The following is a 15,584-nucleotide window of genomic DNA, read 5'->3' as shown; positions in this document are numbered from 1 at the left end:
AGCTGAATTTTTCTCAAACTAGAAACAAGGCAATTATGCACTTAAAACGCTTTTTAAATGATTGGAAAAACTGTTTTTGCACTAGTTACAGTCATTGTGCACTGGAAATATATATTCTGAATTAATTAAGAATGTTTGGCACAACAGTAGCAGCTAGATGTTAAGTTTTCAAAATACATGCTTTCAGAACTAATTCACCACATATGAGAAGATCACAAATTTATTAGCAATTTTAGCGCTTTAAAAAAACCCACAAGTTTGCACTTTGCTTACCTGGGAAAATTTATTATCCAAATTATTTGAAGCTTAAAAAAAACTTTTTGAACAAATTGCTCTTAAAAACAATGTTATATCCTATGTAAGTAGTATGTTAATGATGCTGAAGAGCCATGTTTTTAATATGAATGCTTAATTTTTTTGACTATACCAATGATATTAAGAAGATTGCATTTTATGTTTCTTTCCAGCTGTTCTGATCTGTGGCTCTGAATGGCACAGAGAATGGGAAAACAGGGGCATAATATTTTATAAACAGGATAATAATTTATAATATAGTGATATATGGAGGGCTAGAAAAGAGTACCAAACTTGCTTGGAAAAAAAGAAATTTAAATCTTAACAGTATCTTACATTTAATATACTGTAGGTATGTACTGTATGTACATGATCTGATTTAGCATATGGAAATTCCGATATTGCTAATAGAAAAAGAACATGATATATCTCAGATTTCTAAAATGAATCTTATTTCTTTTTTGTTAGAATAAACTGCCTAGCTTTGAGGAACTCTCATTGCTGGTAGACAAACTTGAAAACACAGGTGCTTCGGTTTTCTACCCTGTTGTTCTCATTTTGGTAGGTTAAAATGTTTCTTTCGTCAACTTATAAAATATTTGATCAGTCTGGTGCAATACATCAGTATTCTATTTTTCTGAATTATTGTGACTTTGATAACAAGTAAAAGATCTTGCAAAAGGAAACCAAAATTATTCAACTAATTACAGTGGTCCCTCGAGTTTCGCGATCTCGATCTTCGCTAAACGCTATATCGCGAGTTTTCAACCCGGAAGTAAACTCCACCATCTGCGCATGCGTGCCCTTCCATGCATGCGTAGATGGTGGAGTTTCCCCGCCGGGCAGAGGCTTCCCTGGGTCTTCCCCCTCTTGCCCCGGTAAGGCGCGAGCAACGGCGTGGGCGGGTGGGCGGCACACGCGCGGGGAAACCCCAGGGCCGCTTCTCAGCTGAGAAGCGGCCCCAGCAACAGCGCGGGGGGGCGGGCGGCGCGCGCGCGCGCGCGGGGGAAACCCCAGGGCCGCTTCTCAGCTGAGAAGCGGCCCCAGCAACAGCGCGGGGGGGGTGGGCGGCGCGCGCGTGCGCGGGGAAACCCCAGGGCCGCTTCTCAGCTGAGAAGCGGCCCCAGCAACAGCGCGGGGGGGGCGGGCGGCGCGCGCGCGCGCGCGGGGAAACCCCAGGGCCGCTTCTCAGCTGAGAAGCGGCCCCAGCAACAGCGCGGGGGGGGCGGGCGGCGCGCACGCGCGCGGGGAAACCCCAGGGCCGCTTCTCAGCTGAGAAGCGGCCCCAGCAACAGCGCGGGGGGGGCGGGCGGCGCGCCAGCGCGGGGGGGGCGGGCGGCGCGCGCGCGCGCGCGGGGGAAACCCCAGGGCCGCTTCTCAGCTGAGAAGCGGCCCCAGCAACAGCGCGGGGGGGGCGGGCGGCGCGCGCGCGCGCGGGGAAACCCCAGGGCCGCTTCTCAGCTGAGAAGCGGCCCCAGCAACAGCGCGGGGGGGGCGGGCGGCGCGCGCGGCGCGCGCGGGGAAACCCCAGGGCTGCTTCTCAGCTGAGAAGCGGCCCCAGCAACAGCGCGGGGGGGGCGGGCGGCGCGCGCTGCGCGCGCGGGAAACCCCAGGGCTGCTTCTCAGCTGAGAAGCAGCCCCAGCAACAGCGCGGGGGGGCGGGCGGCGCGCGTGCGCGCGGGGAAACCCCAGGGCCGCTTCTCAGCTGAGAAGCGGCCCCAGCAACAGCGCGGGGGGGGCGGGCGGCGCGCGCGCGCGCGCGGGGAAACCCCAGGGCCGCTTCTCAGCTGAGAAGCGGCCCCAGCAACAGCGCGGGGGGGGGCGGGCGGCGCGCGCGCGCGCGCGGGGGAAACCCCAGGGCCGCTTCTCAGCTGAGAAGCGGCCCCAGCAACAGCGCGGGGGGGGCGGGCGGCGCGCGCGCGCGCGCGGGGAAACCCCAGGGCTGCTTCTCAGCTGAGAAGCGGCCCCAGCAACAGCGCGGGGGGGGCGGGCGGCGCGCGCGCGGGGGAAACCCCAGGGCTGCTTCTCAGCTGAGAAGCGGCCCCAGCAACAGCGTGGGGGGGCGGGCGGCGCGCGCGCGGGGGGGAAACCCCAGGGCTGCTTCTCAGCTGAGAAGCGGCCCCAGCAACAGCGCGGGGGGGGCGGGCGGCGCGCGCGCGCGCGGGGGGAAACCCCAGGGCTGCTTCTCAGCTGAGAAGCGGCCCCAGCAACAGCGCGGGGGGGGGGCGGGCGGCACGCGCGCGGACAAGCAGCAGCAGCGAGGCGGCGGGGAAACCCAATCTTCGGCTCCTCGCTGCTGCGGTGGAAATAAAAATACCATCTGCGCATGCGCAGATGGTGTTTTTACTTCCGCACCGCTACTTCGCGACAAATCGATCATCGCGAGGGGTCCTGGAACGGAACCCTCGCGATGATCGAGGGACCACTGTACTTGGTTTTTAAATTTATAGATTTTCTAGTACAGGTTTTTTTCATTTTGTTGGATATTTTATTTTATTTCTTGTTCTATACAAAATTTATTTCTTATTCTATACAAAAAGCAATGGACAAAATATAAAAGAACTGATAAGATATGGGATTCAGTCATGCATGTTTGTTTAGAAATAGACTAATCTTTGTATTTATTCCCTGGTTAGCATGCTAACAATTGCAAACAAATTGCAATAAGAGTTCAGAGAAAAATATTTAATCAATTATTAAATAGCAATCATCATCTTTCCCTTTGTATCTATAAAAATGTAAACTTTTCCGATAATTAATAATTTGTGTTTCTTTTGCAGGTAAACATGGGTACTTTAGAAAATATACCTTTTAACAGTGAAATTGAAAGTTTAACTATACTTGCAAAAGAAGTCAAAAAGAAAAATATTTTACTTTATGGTCTTTTTATTCAGTATAAAAAGGTATGTGTTACAATGAGTGGGAGAAAAAAAAATCTATCAGTTTTTTGTAACATAAAAGTCATCCTCGGGTTATGACAGCAATTGCAACTGGGATTTCCATTGCTAAACAATGCAATTGTAAATCAAGTCATCACATGACCACATCATTTAGCAACAGCAATCCTGGCACTGTAACCATCACAAACTCCAGTCATTAAGTGGGCATCACATAAAGGAGTGGGAGAGAGAACAGAAAATTTTCAGCCATACTTCCTACAAGCTTAAGCTTTTCTGCCTGTGATTGAGATGGCAAGTAGCCATTAATATAAATAAAAAAGGGAAAAAAAGAATAAGAAATACTAAAGTCCTAGAGTTATTATAGGAGAGAAGCAGGCAATGGAGAAATAGAATAAGCAGGAGGTGAAAGTCTAATGTGTGATGGTGAAAAAAATTAATAAGTAGAGATCTTGGAAAGCCTAGTAGTAGAGGTCTCAGGAGACCAGGAAATTTGGCTTTACTAGCAATCATATTAGCCACCACAATATTTTCATTGATGCATCAGGAAACCAGTTAGTGTGACAGGAGAATTAGGTGGCTAGCAACTTATCATAACTCAGAGAGAGTAAGACATCTTTCAGTTCCAAAGCCCTGAATTCTGACATGTACCTTCATGTACCCACAGAAGATCCCAGGAACATGTCTTTCTTGACAAGTGACCCCTAGCAAAAAGTCAGTGACTTCAATTCACATCCAAATCTGGCCATACAAGTAACTTTTGTACAATGGGACATTAAGACATTAAACACAGAGTAAAAACAAAATGTAGCATGGGGGGGGGGGGGAGCTATAATATGTATAACTATAGACAGTGATTTCTATAGAGTTATAATGGTGAACCTATGTCTTTTCATACATTTGTTACTGATGCTATTGGTAGGCATGTGGGCAAGCTTGTGTGTGCCATTAGGGCTGATTTTTGGGCCTTCTGGGTTCACTGGGAGTCTGGAAACAGCCTGTTTCCAGCTTTTGGAGAGGGTGGGAAAGGCCCATTTTTTTGCTCTCCCAAGCTCCAGAGCCTTTCTAAGAACCTGGGGAGGGTGAAAATGGCCTTCCCTGGGAGGTTCTCCGGAGGCTGGAAACGTTCCATTTCCCAGCTTCTTGGGAAATGGGTCATGTTTGGCCTCCGAAGGGCCTCTGCAGGGGTGAGGAAGGCCATTTTTGCCTCCCTGGGCTCCTAGAAAGGCTCTGAAGCCTGGGATGAGCAAAAAAAGTAGAACTTCCAGTTGAACCAGAACGGAACGTTTCCGGCCTCCAGTAGCAAACCTTTTTTGGATTGCGTGCCAAATTGGGGGAGTGGTCACATGCAGGGCCCTCCACATGGAATTATGGGTGTGGTCATGCACCATCCATTTGGTACGCAAATCAAAAGAGGTTTGCCATTACTACTATAGAGTATAGACCTTTACAAAAGGACTTCCAAACTTCAGATACATGGATATAGATTTAAAAAGAAAAAAAATCTTGGATGATATAGTGTAATATATAGTACACAGATTAGAACACTATATGTACGTTTAATAAGTTAAATAAGCAAATTGAGATCCAACAATTTCAAAAGTATTAAGAAATGTTTTATAGTTTTCATAATAAAAAGTGAGTCTGGTACCATCTCACAGGCAAACCTGTGATATACAAATTTATCGCCCCATATTGCAGTTAGAAGATGGATTACTCTAACCATACAGCATAGAATAATTCAAAAATAAGAATCCTTGTGTTAATAAAATTTTACAAGTATAGTGTACATATAAAATAAATGTGATTGGTGTGGTATGTCAGGGACCATCAGTCTTTGGAAAAATAAACCTGTATAGTTTATAGGTCTGTCTGTGTTTTGTGGTTATTGAGAAATAAAATATCCAGCTTACTGTAATTAGTTTGATTTAACTTAAATGAAAAATTGTTAACCTGCATTGAACTATATAAAATGCATACTACTTCATACTATCTTTGATAAAATATAATTATGAGCAAGTAAGTCAGATGACAGTGCATTGCTGAGTCATGTATATTAAGTGGAATTTGGAGGGGGGGGAATTAAACTGTCTTTCTGGTAAAAATCTCATCCAAAATGCAATTGCTCAAAAATTTTGACCGTCAGTTTTCCTTTACATACCCTCAAGCATGTCTTCATCAGTCAACAGTGATTTTATTAATATAATTACAGTAACAGATAATAGATCTTCATTTTGTCCTAATTTATAATTATAAATTGATTGCCCAAGTTCTAAAACTTTATACTGACATAAGACATTCATTTACCTGCTCATGCATGCATCCTGACATTGCAGACGTTGAAAGCATTTTTCAGTGAACAAGAATAAAGTAAAATACTGTATATTTAAGTATATATACTACATATATAAATAGTAGCCACCTTCTTTTCCAGAAATGACAAATTTCAAATAGAAGTTTAAAGTTAATATAAATTCTAAGCAACCTTCTCAAAAAATAAAACCCAATGAATCTCTATTTTTGTGACTACTTATACCTGTGTACAAGAACGATCTTTATTTTATATTCTCCAAATAGAATATGTTATTCTATAGGAGAATATAACACTAATATAACACTAATAATACATAATCACAGAAGTGAGTACATGCCCTCACGTTTTGTAAATATTTAAGTATATCTTTTCATGTGACAACTTTAAAGAAATAACATTTAGGTACAATGTAAAGTATTGAATTTCCTGCTTGTACAAGAGTGTAAATTTGCTGTCTCCTCAAAATAATGCAACACACAGCCATTAATGTCTAAACTGCTGCCAACAAAAGTGAGTATACCCCTAAGTGATAATGTCAAATGGTGCCTGCCAAATATATCAAAAACAACTACCTGTAGAAAACACTGGTCAGTGATTTGTCTAAAATGGTATAGATATCCTGCTTGAACACTATAAAAGTCATCTTAAAATTCTGGTTACAGCATATACACAGTTGAAATGGGAAAAGTCAGTTTACAGTATTAACAAATTTAATATCTTCTTTCATGAAATTCTTCTGGTATAACTTATTAGCGGAACTTGTGTTTAGTGGGGAAAAAATATGGAGCTGTATATCAGTTTTTTGTTTTAATTTATAAGGCAAGTTATTGTTTTTAGCTAAATGATAAAGCTTGGTTAATTTTAATGATGAAATCTTAATATAAATCAACATTCCTTCACAAAGTAATTTTGAAAATTCTTCATTAATTTTTACCAAGCAAGCAACGTATAATAGCCTATGGCATAAAAAATGTTGCGCTTACATTGTTCCATATTTTTCAGTATCTGATGCAGCATTTACATGAATGGAAATAAATTGCATTTTAGTGCAGTTGTATATATTTCCTCTTACTTTCAGAGATATAAGCATAAATTTTCAACTTTAGAAATTTAGTTTATTACTTAGATTGCTTATAACTTTAAGATCATGAATATTTTTATTGGATTTTTACTAAGAAATTAAATTAGTTTAATTGTAATTAAAGTAAATCTTTTGAAATAAATAGAACTTAAATTAGTAGTATAATTTAATTTCCAGAGATGCCTGTGGTTCTATTTTAAGTATTGTTAAATTAAATCCAAATAAATTTTGCCTTTCTATTGAAATTAAAAATGCACTTTATCGGACACCATATTCAATTACTTTGGTTTAAAGTTATAAATTTAATAGATATTTATTTGGGCTTTGGTTTGCTCAAATCTACAAAGAGAAATAGCTGGGTTTCATAAATATAATAAAAACTTGATAATCTTATAATTATTATTTGTGATTTAATAAAATAAATCCCGATGTTCTCCTTTTGAAAATTAATTTGAATCGGCTAAAAGGTAGGTCTGTAATTTAGTTAAAAAGCCATGGTACATAGATTATGGATTAGTAGTTCTAGTAAAATGACTTCATTACTAAAACTAGTAGTTCTAGTAAGATGATTTCATTCAAGTAGAAATGTACACATTAATCAGTGTATGTTTCTACTTAGAATTTATATTGTTCCTAAAGACAGATGAATGAATGTTCTGTGATAACATAAGTTTATATTTAAACTATGAAATTTAAATATATTCAGCTTGAAGAATCATGGGCGTGTACATAAGAAATATTAGATATATTTAAATATATTTTGCTATATTTTAATTTAAAAACCACCAGTGTAGTTCCCAATGAAATCTAAATATAACAATGGATGGTGAAAATGATATGATTTTAATAAAATGTTTAGTTCCTATATATTGCTAAATAATCCAGGTCCCATTGAGTCATTATTTCAGAAATGTTTGCTTATCTAAACAGACATAGAATGACTATGGATGGGCAAAAAATAGCAGTGGGAGCTATCCACTGGTTTCCCCATTGAGATTCCTTGTTGGAGTACCAGAGAACATGAGAAAAATTCCTTCCTTCCTTCCTTCCTTCCTTCCTTCCTTCCTTCCTTCCTTCCTTCCTTCCTTCCTTCCTCACTCCTTTCTCAAATTCCTGCTGACTTTTCAATTTATTTTACTTATGAGAAGCCAGAGAGAAAACCAGAAAGCCAACAGTAGTGCAAATTCAAGGCCAGCAGGTAAGTAAGGGGCTGCTGCTGGCAGGGTGAGGAAGCAAAGGAGTGTTTGGGTCATGAATACTATGGGTATATGTGCCAGATAGCCTGTAGGCTGGATATGGATGGATGGATAGTAATTTCTGCAAATTCAAACTTTATGAATTTATACTAATGGTATTGGCAGGATTCCAATTCTTTTTTCAGATTTCACCTGCAGTTTATAATAGATGTTATAGTATTTGGCATATACAGTACATGTAATAAAACATTAATTTAAATAATAATTATTACCGGTGCTCACTATAGAAATATTTAATTAATTTCTGAACTGTATTAATAGTTTTATAAATATCAACAATTGATGAATAGTTCAATAATACCCAATTATTGAACATAGAAAGAGAGTTTGTAATTACTAGATCCTTCCTTCCTTGTTCAGGTTTTGGTAATGACTAACAATATTTCATATCATTTAGAAGCTGGAATATAAAATGCCAGCAATAACTGCAGAAAGAAACAGCTGGTGGTTAATTTTGTGAAATATTTAACATGTTAAGAACAAATTATTTATGGCGTTACTTCGTATTATGATATCTGATGATAAATTGTACATAGGTCTATTCACTGCAAATGAGAAAATCTAAACTAGAATAATTAGAAAAAAAGTAGTCATAGGTTGCAAACCTGTGGATTTTAGAAGCAGTTCTCTCTGAATCTAATACAGTGTTCCCTCGATTTCCGCAGGGGATGCGTTCCGAGACCGCCCGCGAAAGTCGAATTTCCGCGAAGTAGAGATGCGGAAGTAAATACACAATTTTTGGCTATGGACAGTATCACAAGCCTTCCCTTAACACTTTAAACCCCTAAATTACCATTTCCCATTCCCTTAACAACCATTTACTCACCATTATTACTGGTACTCACCATTGAATAAGACACTTAGTGATCCTGATATTTATAAACATAATTATTTATTAACAATAATTATTTTTTTTGTTATTTATTTGCAAAAATCATTAGTTTGGCGATGACATATGATGTCATCGGGCGGGAAAAACCGTGGTATAGAAAAAAACCCGCAAAGTTTTTTTTTATTAATATTTTTTGAAAAACCGTGGTATAGGCTATTCGCGAAGTTCGAACCCGCGAAAATCGGGGTTCGAACTTCGCGAATAGCCTATACCACGGTTTTTCAAAAAATATTAATAAAAAAATCTGTATTAAAAATGCAGATTAGGGACTTACTTTCAGAATTTGCTGTTATTAGAAATTTTATATTTAAACTCTAGAAATGTATCTCCTTCTTCAATAATTCTTTCTTTTCTTTCAGGAGAGTCTAAAGCTTCAAGAGACCATGGATTCAGCAGCTTCACTTATTATTGTATTAATAAGAGAACGAAATCCTGCATTTGTTGGTCAGCTTCTGATAGCATGAAAAGATAATATTTTTAGCTATTCATGTTTGAAAGTACATATGTTTTTAACAATTAAAATCTTGGATTTGTCAATAATATATTTAGCATGAAATGCAATTATTTTAAACAAAATATATTTATAATAAATACAGAAGATTCAGGTGCACATTGCCTCAAGTGCCTAGAGCAGAGAGGAGAATATGAAATAGGCTAAATAAAATACTAAAATAAAATAAGAAGATATAAGTGAAAAGAAAACGTTTCAAATTTATATGACAATGAGCTGGTAATCTGAAAAATGTTTTAAGTGTGGTTCTGTTGAACTCTAAATTAAGGAATCTATCAGAAGTTATTTATTGAAATGTGTATGGCTGTTATTTTAGAGAAATATTATATAATTGTATGCTCATAGTTTTGCTGTTTTATGTAGGTAGGAAAAACAGAAAAAGTCCATGTGAAAAAATATAAGTGTTGTTACAACCTTTTTGTTTGTTTGTTTTAGGTAGCCCCTACAGTTGATTTTATCTTAACATATAATGGGGATAGATCAGCTTTCCCAAAATGTTTTTCCTCAGATGTCCTCTATTTCAGTTTCCATAATATCTAAACACCGCTGTAAATTTTAGAAATTGGATAAGACTGAATTGAATTTGGTGAAACACAATAGTAAAACCAATTGTATGGGCAAAATAAAATAAACCAACAAAGTATTTCAAATTACACTTATGAAACAAGTTATTATTTCCTAATAACTACAGGATAGGATTAAATACAATTCCATCATCTCCAAAATGAAATTCTACTTCTTTTAGGAAAAATAGAAGTTTTATTACTACTTCTACGGGTTTCCTCATTTCATGAGGAGCTATAAATCTCCTGAGCTGAAAATAAAAGATTAATAAAATACTAATTCAATTCAAGTAAACAAACTTTACACATTCCACTACACTAAGTTTTTTGTTTGATTTTGACCTAACAAATTGCCTCAGCCCAGCTGTTAAGGTTTGTTGTTCATGGTTGTGGGCTTGACATTGCACATGGATGCATCATCTGTCAGTAATGCAACCAGCACTTTGCATTGTCAAATATTATGAACAGATACTTTATATCTGTACTGGTATGTGAGGAAGACCTCAGGAAATAGGATGAAAAAAATGCTCCCTAGGAAATAGTAAAATAAGTTCCACAGCCAACAGCTGCATAATGGGCAGAGAAAGAGATGAACCTTGGTCTTCACCTGGTACGCCTCTTCTGGTAGGTGGTGCCAACATCAAGTATGGGATGATGCCAATCTGCCAGCCAATAAGGACTGAGACTGTTATAGTTTTTATCTCTGTTTGTGCCTTCATTGATCCTTTTTGGCAAAGACCAAGAACAGACTCAACGTATGTGCCCCCCAATGCTGGTAAGGTAACCAAATGTGCAACAGAAGAAGAACATGGCGACAACGCCTCTGGTTAAGGATGACGACTTTAGGCAGGATTGGATTTTGGCTCTACCCTATGAGAAGAAGTGTATCAGGTGAAGACCAATGCCCCTTCTCCATTGTGGATGGAGCCAACATCCAAGCATGGGATATATCAAAGCCGTCTTCCATGGAGAGGACTAAATCTGGTCAGAGAACCCTGATGAACTGCCCCCCTGCAGTACAAATTGGCCAAAGGCCTCCTCCTCCAAGGCATAAATGTTAAATATCTATTGCCTGATGAAAGGCATAGGAGATGACTAAGTGGCGGTCCTGCAGACCACACTGCCATCATGGCCGTACAGCGGGTGGAATGTGCTGTGATCCTACAAGGCCCGGGAATCTGTTGGAGATCAAAGGCCTGAGTGATGATACTACTTATCCACATGTCAATCATAGACAGGGATATCTTGTGACTAAATGGATTGGGTTGAAATAATATGAATAATGTGTCCATCCTGTGCAGCGAAGCCATGCAGTCGAGATAGTCTTTCAGGGCTCGCCATACATCCAGAGTATGCCAGCATCTGAGGAACTATAAGCATTGCAGTGAAAGGTAGGGAGCACCAGCTCCTGCACTCTGTGAAATATGGAGTTCACCTTAGGTATGAAGGTGAGGTCTAGGTGGAGGATGACACAATCAGAGTGAATGATACATAGATACTGACTGACATGAAATCATCCTGGTGGAAATGATCGCCACCAGGAATGTGACCTTCAGGGATAGGTAATACAAGGAGGAAGTACAAGGGGCTCATAGGGAGCTCCCATTAAAGACTTGAGGACCAGGGACAGGTCCCAGGTGGATAACTATGCAAGACCAGTGGGGAAAGGTTTGCTGTTCCTCTAAGGAATATGTGGATAGTTTGGTGATGTGACATGGTCTGAGGAGCCTGCCTCAAGGACTGATCACAAGGCCATGACCTGCCATCTGAGCATATTGGGTGACAATCCCTTGCTGAGATCCAACTGTAGAAAACTGAGGACCTGAGCCATGAATAGCTTGACCGGGGAGAGACCCTCCCGGGAGCACCAGGTATAGAAAGCCTTCCAGGTGGCTGTGTAAATTTTCACTGTGGTGGGTCTCCTGGAGGTCATGAGTGTTGTGATGACCTCCTCTGAGATGGCATGACATCTTAACATGCCCCGCTCAACCACCAGGTAGTAAGTTGGTAGCAAGCTGGATTGGGGTATACTAACAACCTCTGGCTTAAGGAAGACTCAGTCACCAGGATCAGCCAGGGTCAGTGGACTGAGAGTGAGAGAAGGTCACAAACCAAGCCCCACGAATAGGGGCGGCATGGGAGAGAGCTCAGCCTCTGCTGTGGTCTCCTCAAAAAGAGGATTAATGGCACCCATGTCTTTCTCACTGGGAGCCAACACCCTAGATTAGGTGTGACCCTGGCCTTGAATAATAGGAAGTGAAAGAGACCCAGGTCAAAGAGAAGCAATGTGACCACAGAGTCCAGAGCAAGCCCCTCATCCTCTGAAAGATCAAGATCACCTTGGTCATTTCTTTGCGAGCCAGCACAAGTGAGATCCCACCAAGAGGATGGAGGAGTATCATTCCTTCTGCCACTCTTGGTTGTCTCATAGGCTCATGCGCACTCGGGATCCTGAGACAGGGAAAGGGTTGAGTGGTATGACCCCGTTTGCCTAAGATGGCATATGCCAGTGTCCATCGCCTGCTTGATGGCCTGGCTGATAATGACCTGCATGTTGGGGTCAAGAGAAGGGTCCAGGGAGATATCTCTGAAGCCAGCTGCAGTTGGTGTAAAAGTGGTGGAAGGCAACAACCTGCCAAGAAATCAGCTCATTTTGACCCCAGGGATCCAAATCCCTGATGTGGAGTCCTGAGCTGTCCAAGGATAGGGCAGACTCCCAAGCCTGAAAACCTGGAGTAGCGCAGTCTGACTCCATTAAACCAGTGGACCTGCTGGGGGTGATTTAGACTGGCGTCTGTTTACCTTGAAGACTCTTTGTCAACTGATTTATCCCTGTGTGAATCCTCATGGTCTGAAGGCCAGGCAGTCTTGGGGTGGGACTGCTCCTCATTGGAGGACCTGGAGTAGTCCCTATTCTTAGAGGACCTAGGGGCATCTAAGTCCAACTCAGTCCAGGGTCCCTGGACTTACTGGATATCTTGGAAGCCTTGGCCTTCGATGCCTTATCCTATGCTCTGTCTGCCATCTTCTCCTGGTGGCCTAGAGATTAGCTTTTATTAATACTTAGCAGATTGCACATCAAACAGAAACAGGCAAACAAAATGGCCTCCACTGCTAAGGCTCTAAAATGGATGTTGTTTGTGGGCAGAATACCCTGAGCCCAATATTAATGGCCCTGCCCCAGTTGATCAGTGTGCAAGGCTCTCCTGGCTTCCCCTTATGAGCAGCAAGCTCCTGTAGATCAGAAACACTGATAGAGCTGTCAGCAATCTTCTGCTGACAGGTAAAGCAAAGAAAGCCTCGCAGCCAGGTCAGACAACTCCCAAAGCCTTTTGGGAAGTGGGCAGGGGAAAGGGATGGATCCACAGCTAAGTGGGAGGAGTAAAGCCTTCCCCAGAAACAGCAGGTCATCTCAACTGGGGCTGGCACAAAACTAGGGGCATGCTGATGATCTTAAGGAATCTGAACTCTCAATCCTTGACCAATAATAGATGAAGCAACATCCAAAGTGTGGATAGGGGCCATAAACATCCTGTCCTGCCCAAGGACTGTGTCAAAGAAGGATAATGGAGACACAGACAGAGATAAAACTATAACAGACTCAGTCCTCATTGGCTGGCAGGACTGTGTCATCCCATACTCGGATGTTGATTCCACCCACTATAGAGAATCAGAAGGATCTCTTTCTTTCCTTAACAGGCTGTTAAAGAGACAGTGGGATATTTATACTTTCAAATTTGAAACTGTCCGTTAAAGTAACCTACAGTAAAATAGAATTGGCTCATATCAATATTTTTCCTGTCTGGTTTACTTGGGAAGGATGACAGTATCTTAGGTAATCTTTTTTTTATGCAGAGACAGTTTATTTACTATCATATTTTTATCCAGCCTTTATTGTGGAACGAGTTGAGGGAATATATAATATTCCTACCTACTATAATATCCACAACAATTCTGTAAAGTGGGTAGGACGGAGAGGATGATTGGCCCAAAGCTACCAGCATGACATTTATGTCTGAAGGAAAATCAGTAGTTCTCAACCTGGGGTTGGGGACCTCTTTGAGGTCACCTAAGACCATTGGAAAAGATAAAGTGGGAGGAGTAAAGGAACTAAATCTTCTATTGTGGCGCCTTGGAGCATATTTTTACAATCCAACCAATCAGGCATTTACAGTGGGGGGTGTCCTGTCCTTCCTGCCAATAAATTTAAAGCTTTGTTGGGAGAATTGGCACTAGACTTATAGTTGGGGGTTACCACAACATGAGGAACTGTATTAAGGAGTTGCGGCATTAGAAAGTTTGAGAACCACTCATTTTTAAGCTAATATCTTGACCACTATATCACTTGTGTTCATCAATAAATGCTAATGCATTCATATAATTCTATGGTCTTGGTAGTAAGGACTGAAAGAGCTTAAATGTCTTTTAAAATGTTAATACATTGTTTATTTTCTATATGTTATTTTTGTAAAATATAATTTTAATACTAATTTAAATTATGGTGCTATCTTAAGAAATCATGTAATGCTTACTTTAGTAGTTAGATGAGTGTTAAGCAATTTTATATTTTTCTGTGTATATTCATGCACAAAATCTTTCAGATTGAATAGATAACTAATAATATCTCCGAGACCGCCTCCTGCCGCACGAATCCCAGCGACCGATTAGGTCCCACAGAGGGGGCCTTCTCCGGGTCCCGTCAACTAAACAATGTCGGTTGGCGGGCCCCAGGGGAAGAGCCTTCTCTGTGGCGGCCCCGGCCCTCTGGAACCAACTCCCCCCGGAGATTAGAACTGCCCCTACTCTTCCTGCCTTCCGTAAACTCCTTAAAACCCACCTTTGCCGTCAGGCATGGGGGAACTGAAACATCTCCCCCTGGGCACGTTTAATTTATGCATGGTATGTCTGTGTGTGTGACTGTTAGCATATGGGTTTTTTTAAATATTTAAATATTTTAAATTTGTCTGATTGCTTATGATTTGTTTTTACATGTTGTGAGCCGCCCCGAGTCTTCGGAGAGGGGCGGCATACAAATCTAAGTAATAAATAAAATAAATAAATAAATTTCTTACATCATTTCATATATACCTGTGGTAAATAAAAAATGCTTATGAACTGACACCTTGACTATCCTTGACTATCTTCTGAAGTGCTGTTTGGTTCATGAATTTAAAGTTTACCATTTACAATAGAGCTAGTAGATCAGCTAGAGCAATTTTGTGCAGAACCCCTCCGCCTTGGGAGTCCTCTAGGCAGAGGGGTTTCCCGGGCATGCCACAGGATGCACCGTTCAGTCAGCGCACAGGTGGGGGGAGAGGAGCAGGGGGGGGAGAAGGGGAGGCCTCCGTTGACCGTCACCATAGAGCAGGAAGCACAATCATAGATCAGCTGCTGCCCTGGCTGGGGGTTTGGAAGCCACAGAGCTGGATTTTTTTTTGGGGGGGGGGGTAGAAAGAAAGAAAAGTTTCTGTTGGTTTCTTTGCGTGCAGCCAAAAGTCTTTCTGTCTTCCTTTCTCTATCTCTCCCCCACCACCCTAAACTCCAACCCTGCATTTTCCAAACCCCAGATGGATGGCAATTGAGCTGGACTCTTCCTGGGGAGGGGAGCATTGCAGGGACCCTTGCCTGGACTCCCTCCCTCCCAGGCTCCGCTTACTCTTCCCTGCAACGAGGCATCAGGCAACCATGCTGAGAGCAGCCCTGACAGACACAGCTCTGCCCGCAGCTGAGCTTGGTCTGCAGGGGGAACGGTAGAGGCTTCCATAGGCGCTGGCAG

The 15,584-nt window shown here is 41.6% G+C and overlaps 1 protein-coding gene across 1 annotated transcript in view; it reads left to right on the top strand.

The window, feature by feature from the left end:
* Nucleotides 1–14,929, top strand: part of CRPPA (CDP-L-ribitol pyrophosphorylase A) — a 49,445-nt gene extending 34,516 nt beyond the window's left edge. Inside the window, exons 8-10 of the mRNA XM_070767320.1 lie at nucleotides 763–855; nucleotides 3,075–3,197; nucleotides 9,094–14,929. Coding sequence (XP_070623421.1) covers nucleotides 763–855; nucleotides 3,075–3,197; nucleotides 9,094–9,198 — 321 coding nt within the window. The 3' untranslated portion in view covers nucleotides 9,199–14,929. The remainder of the gene's footprint in view (nucleotides 1–762; nucleotides 856–3,074; nucleotides 3,198–9,093) is intronic.
* The last annotated feature ends 655 nt before the right edge of the window (nucleotides 14,930–15,584 follow it).

This window comes from Erythrolamprus reginae, chromosome Z (assembly GCF_031021105.1).
Source record: "Erythrolamprus reginae isolate rEryReg1 chromosome Z, rEryReg1.hap1, whole genome shotgun sequence".
NCBI lineage: Eukaryota > Metazoa > Chordata > Lepidosauria > Squamata > Dipsadidae > Erythrolamprus > Erythrolamprus reginae.
This window is presented reverse-complemented; position numbering and strand designations above follow the sequence as displayed.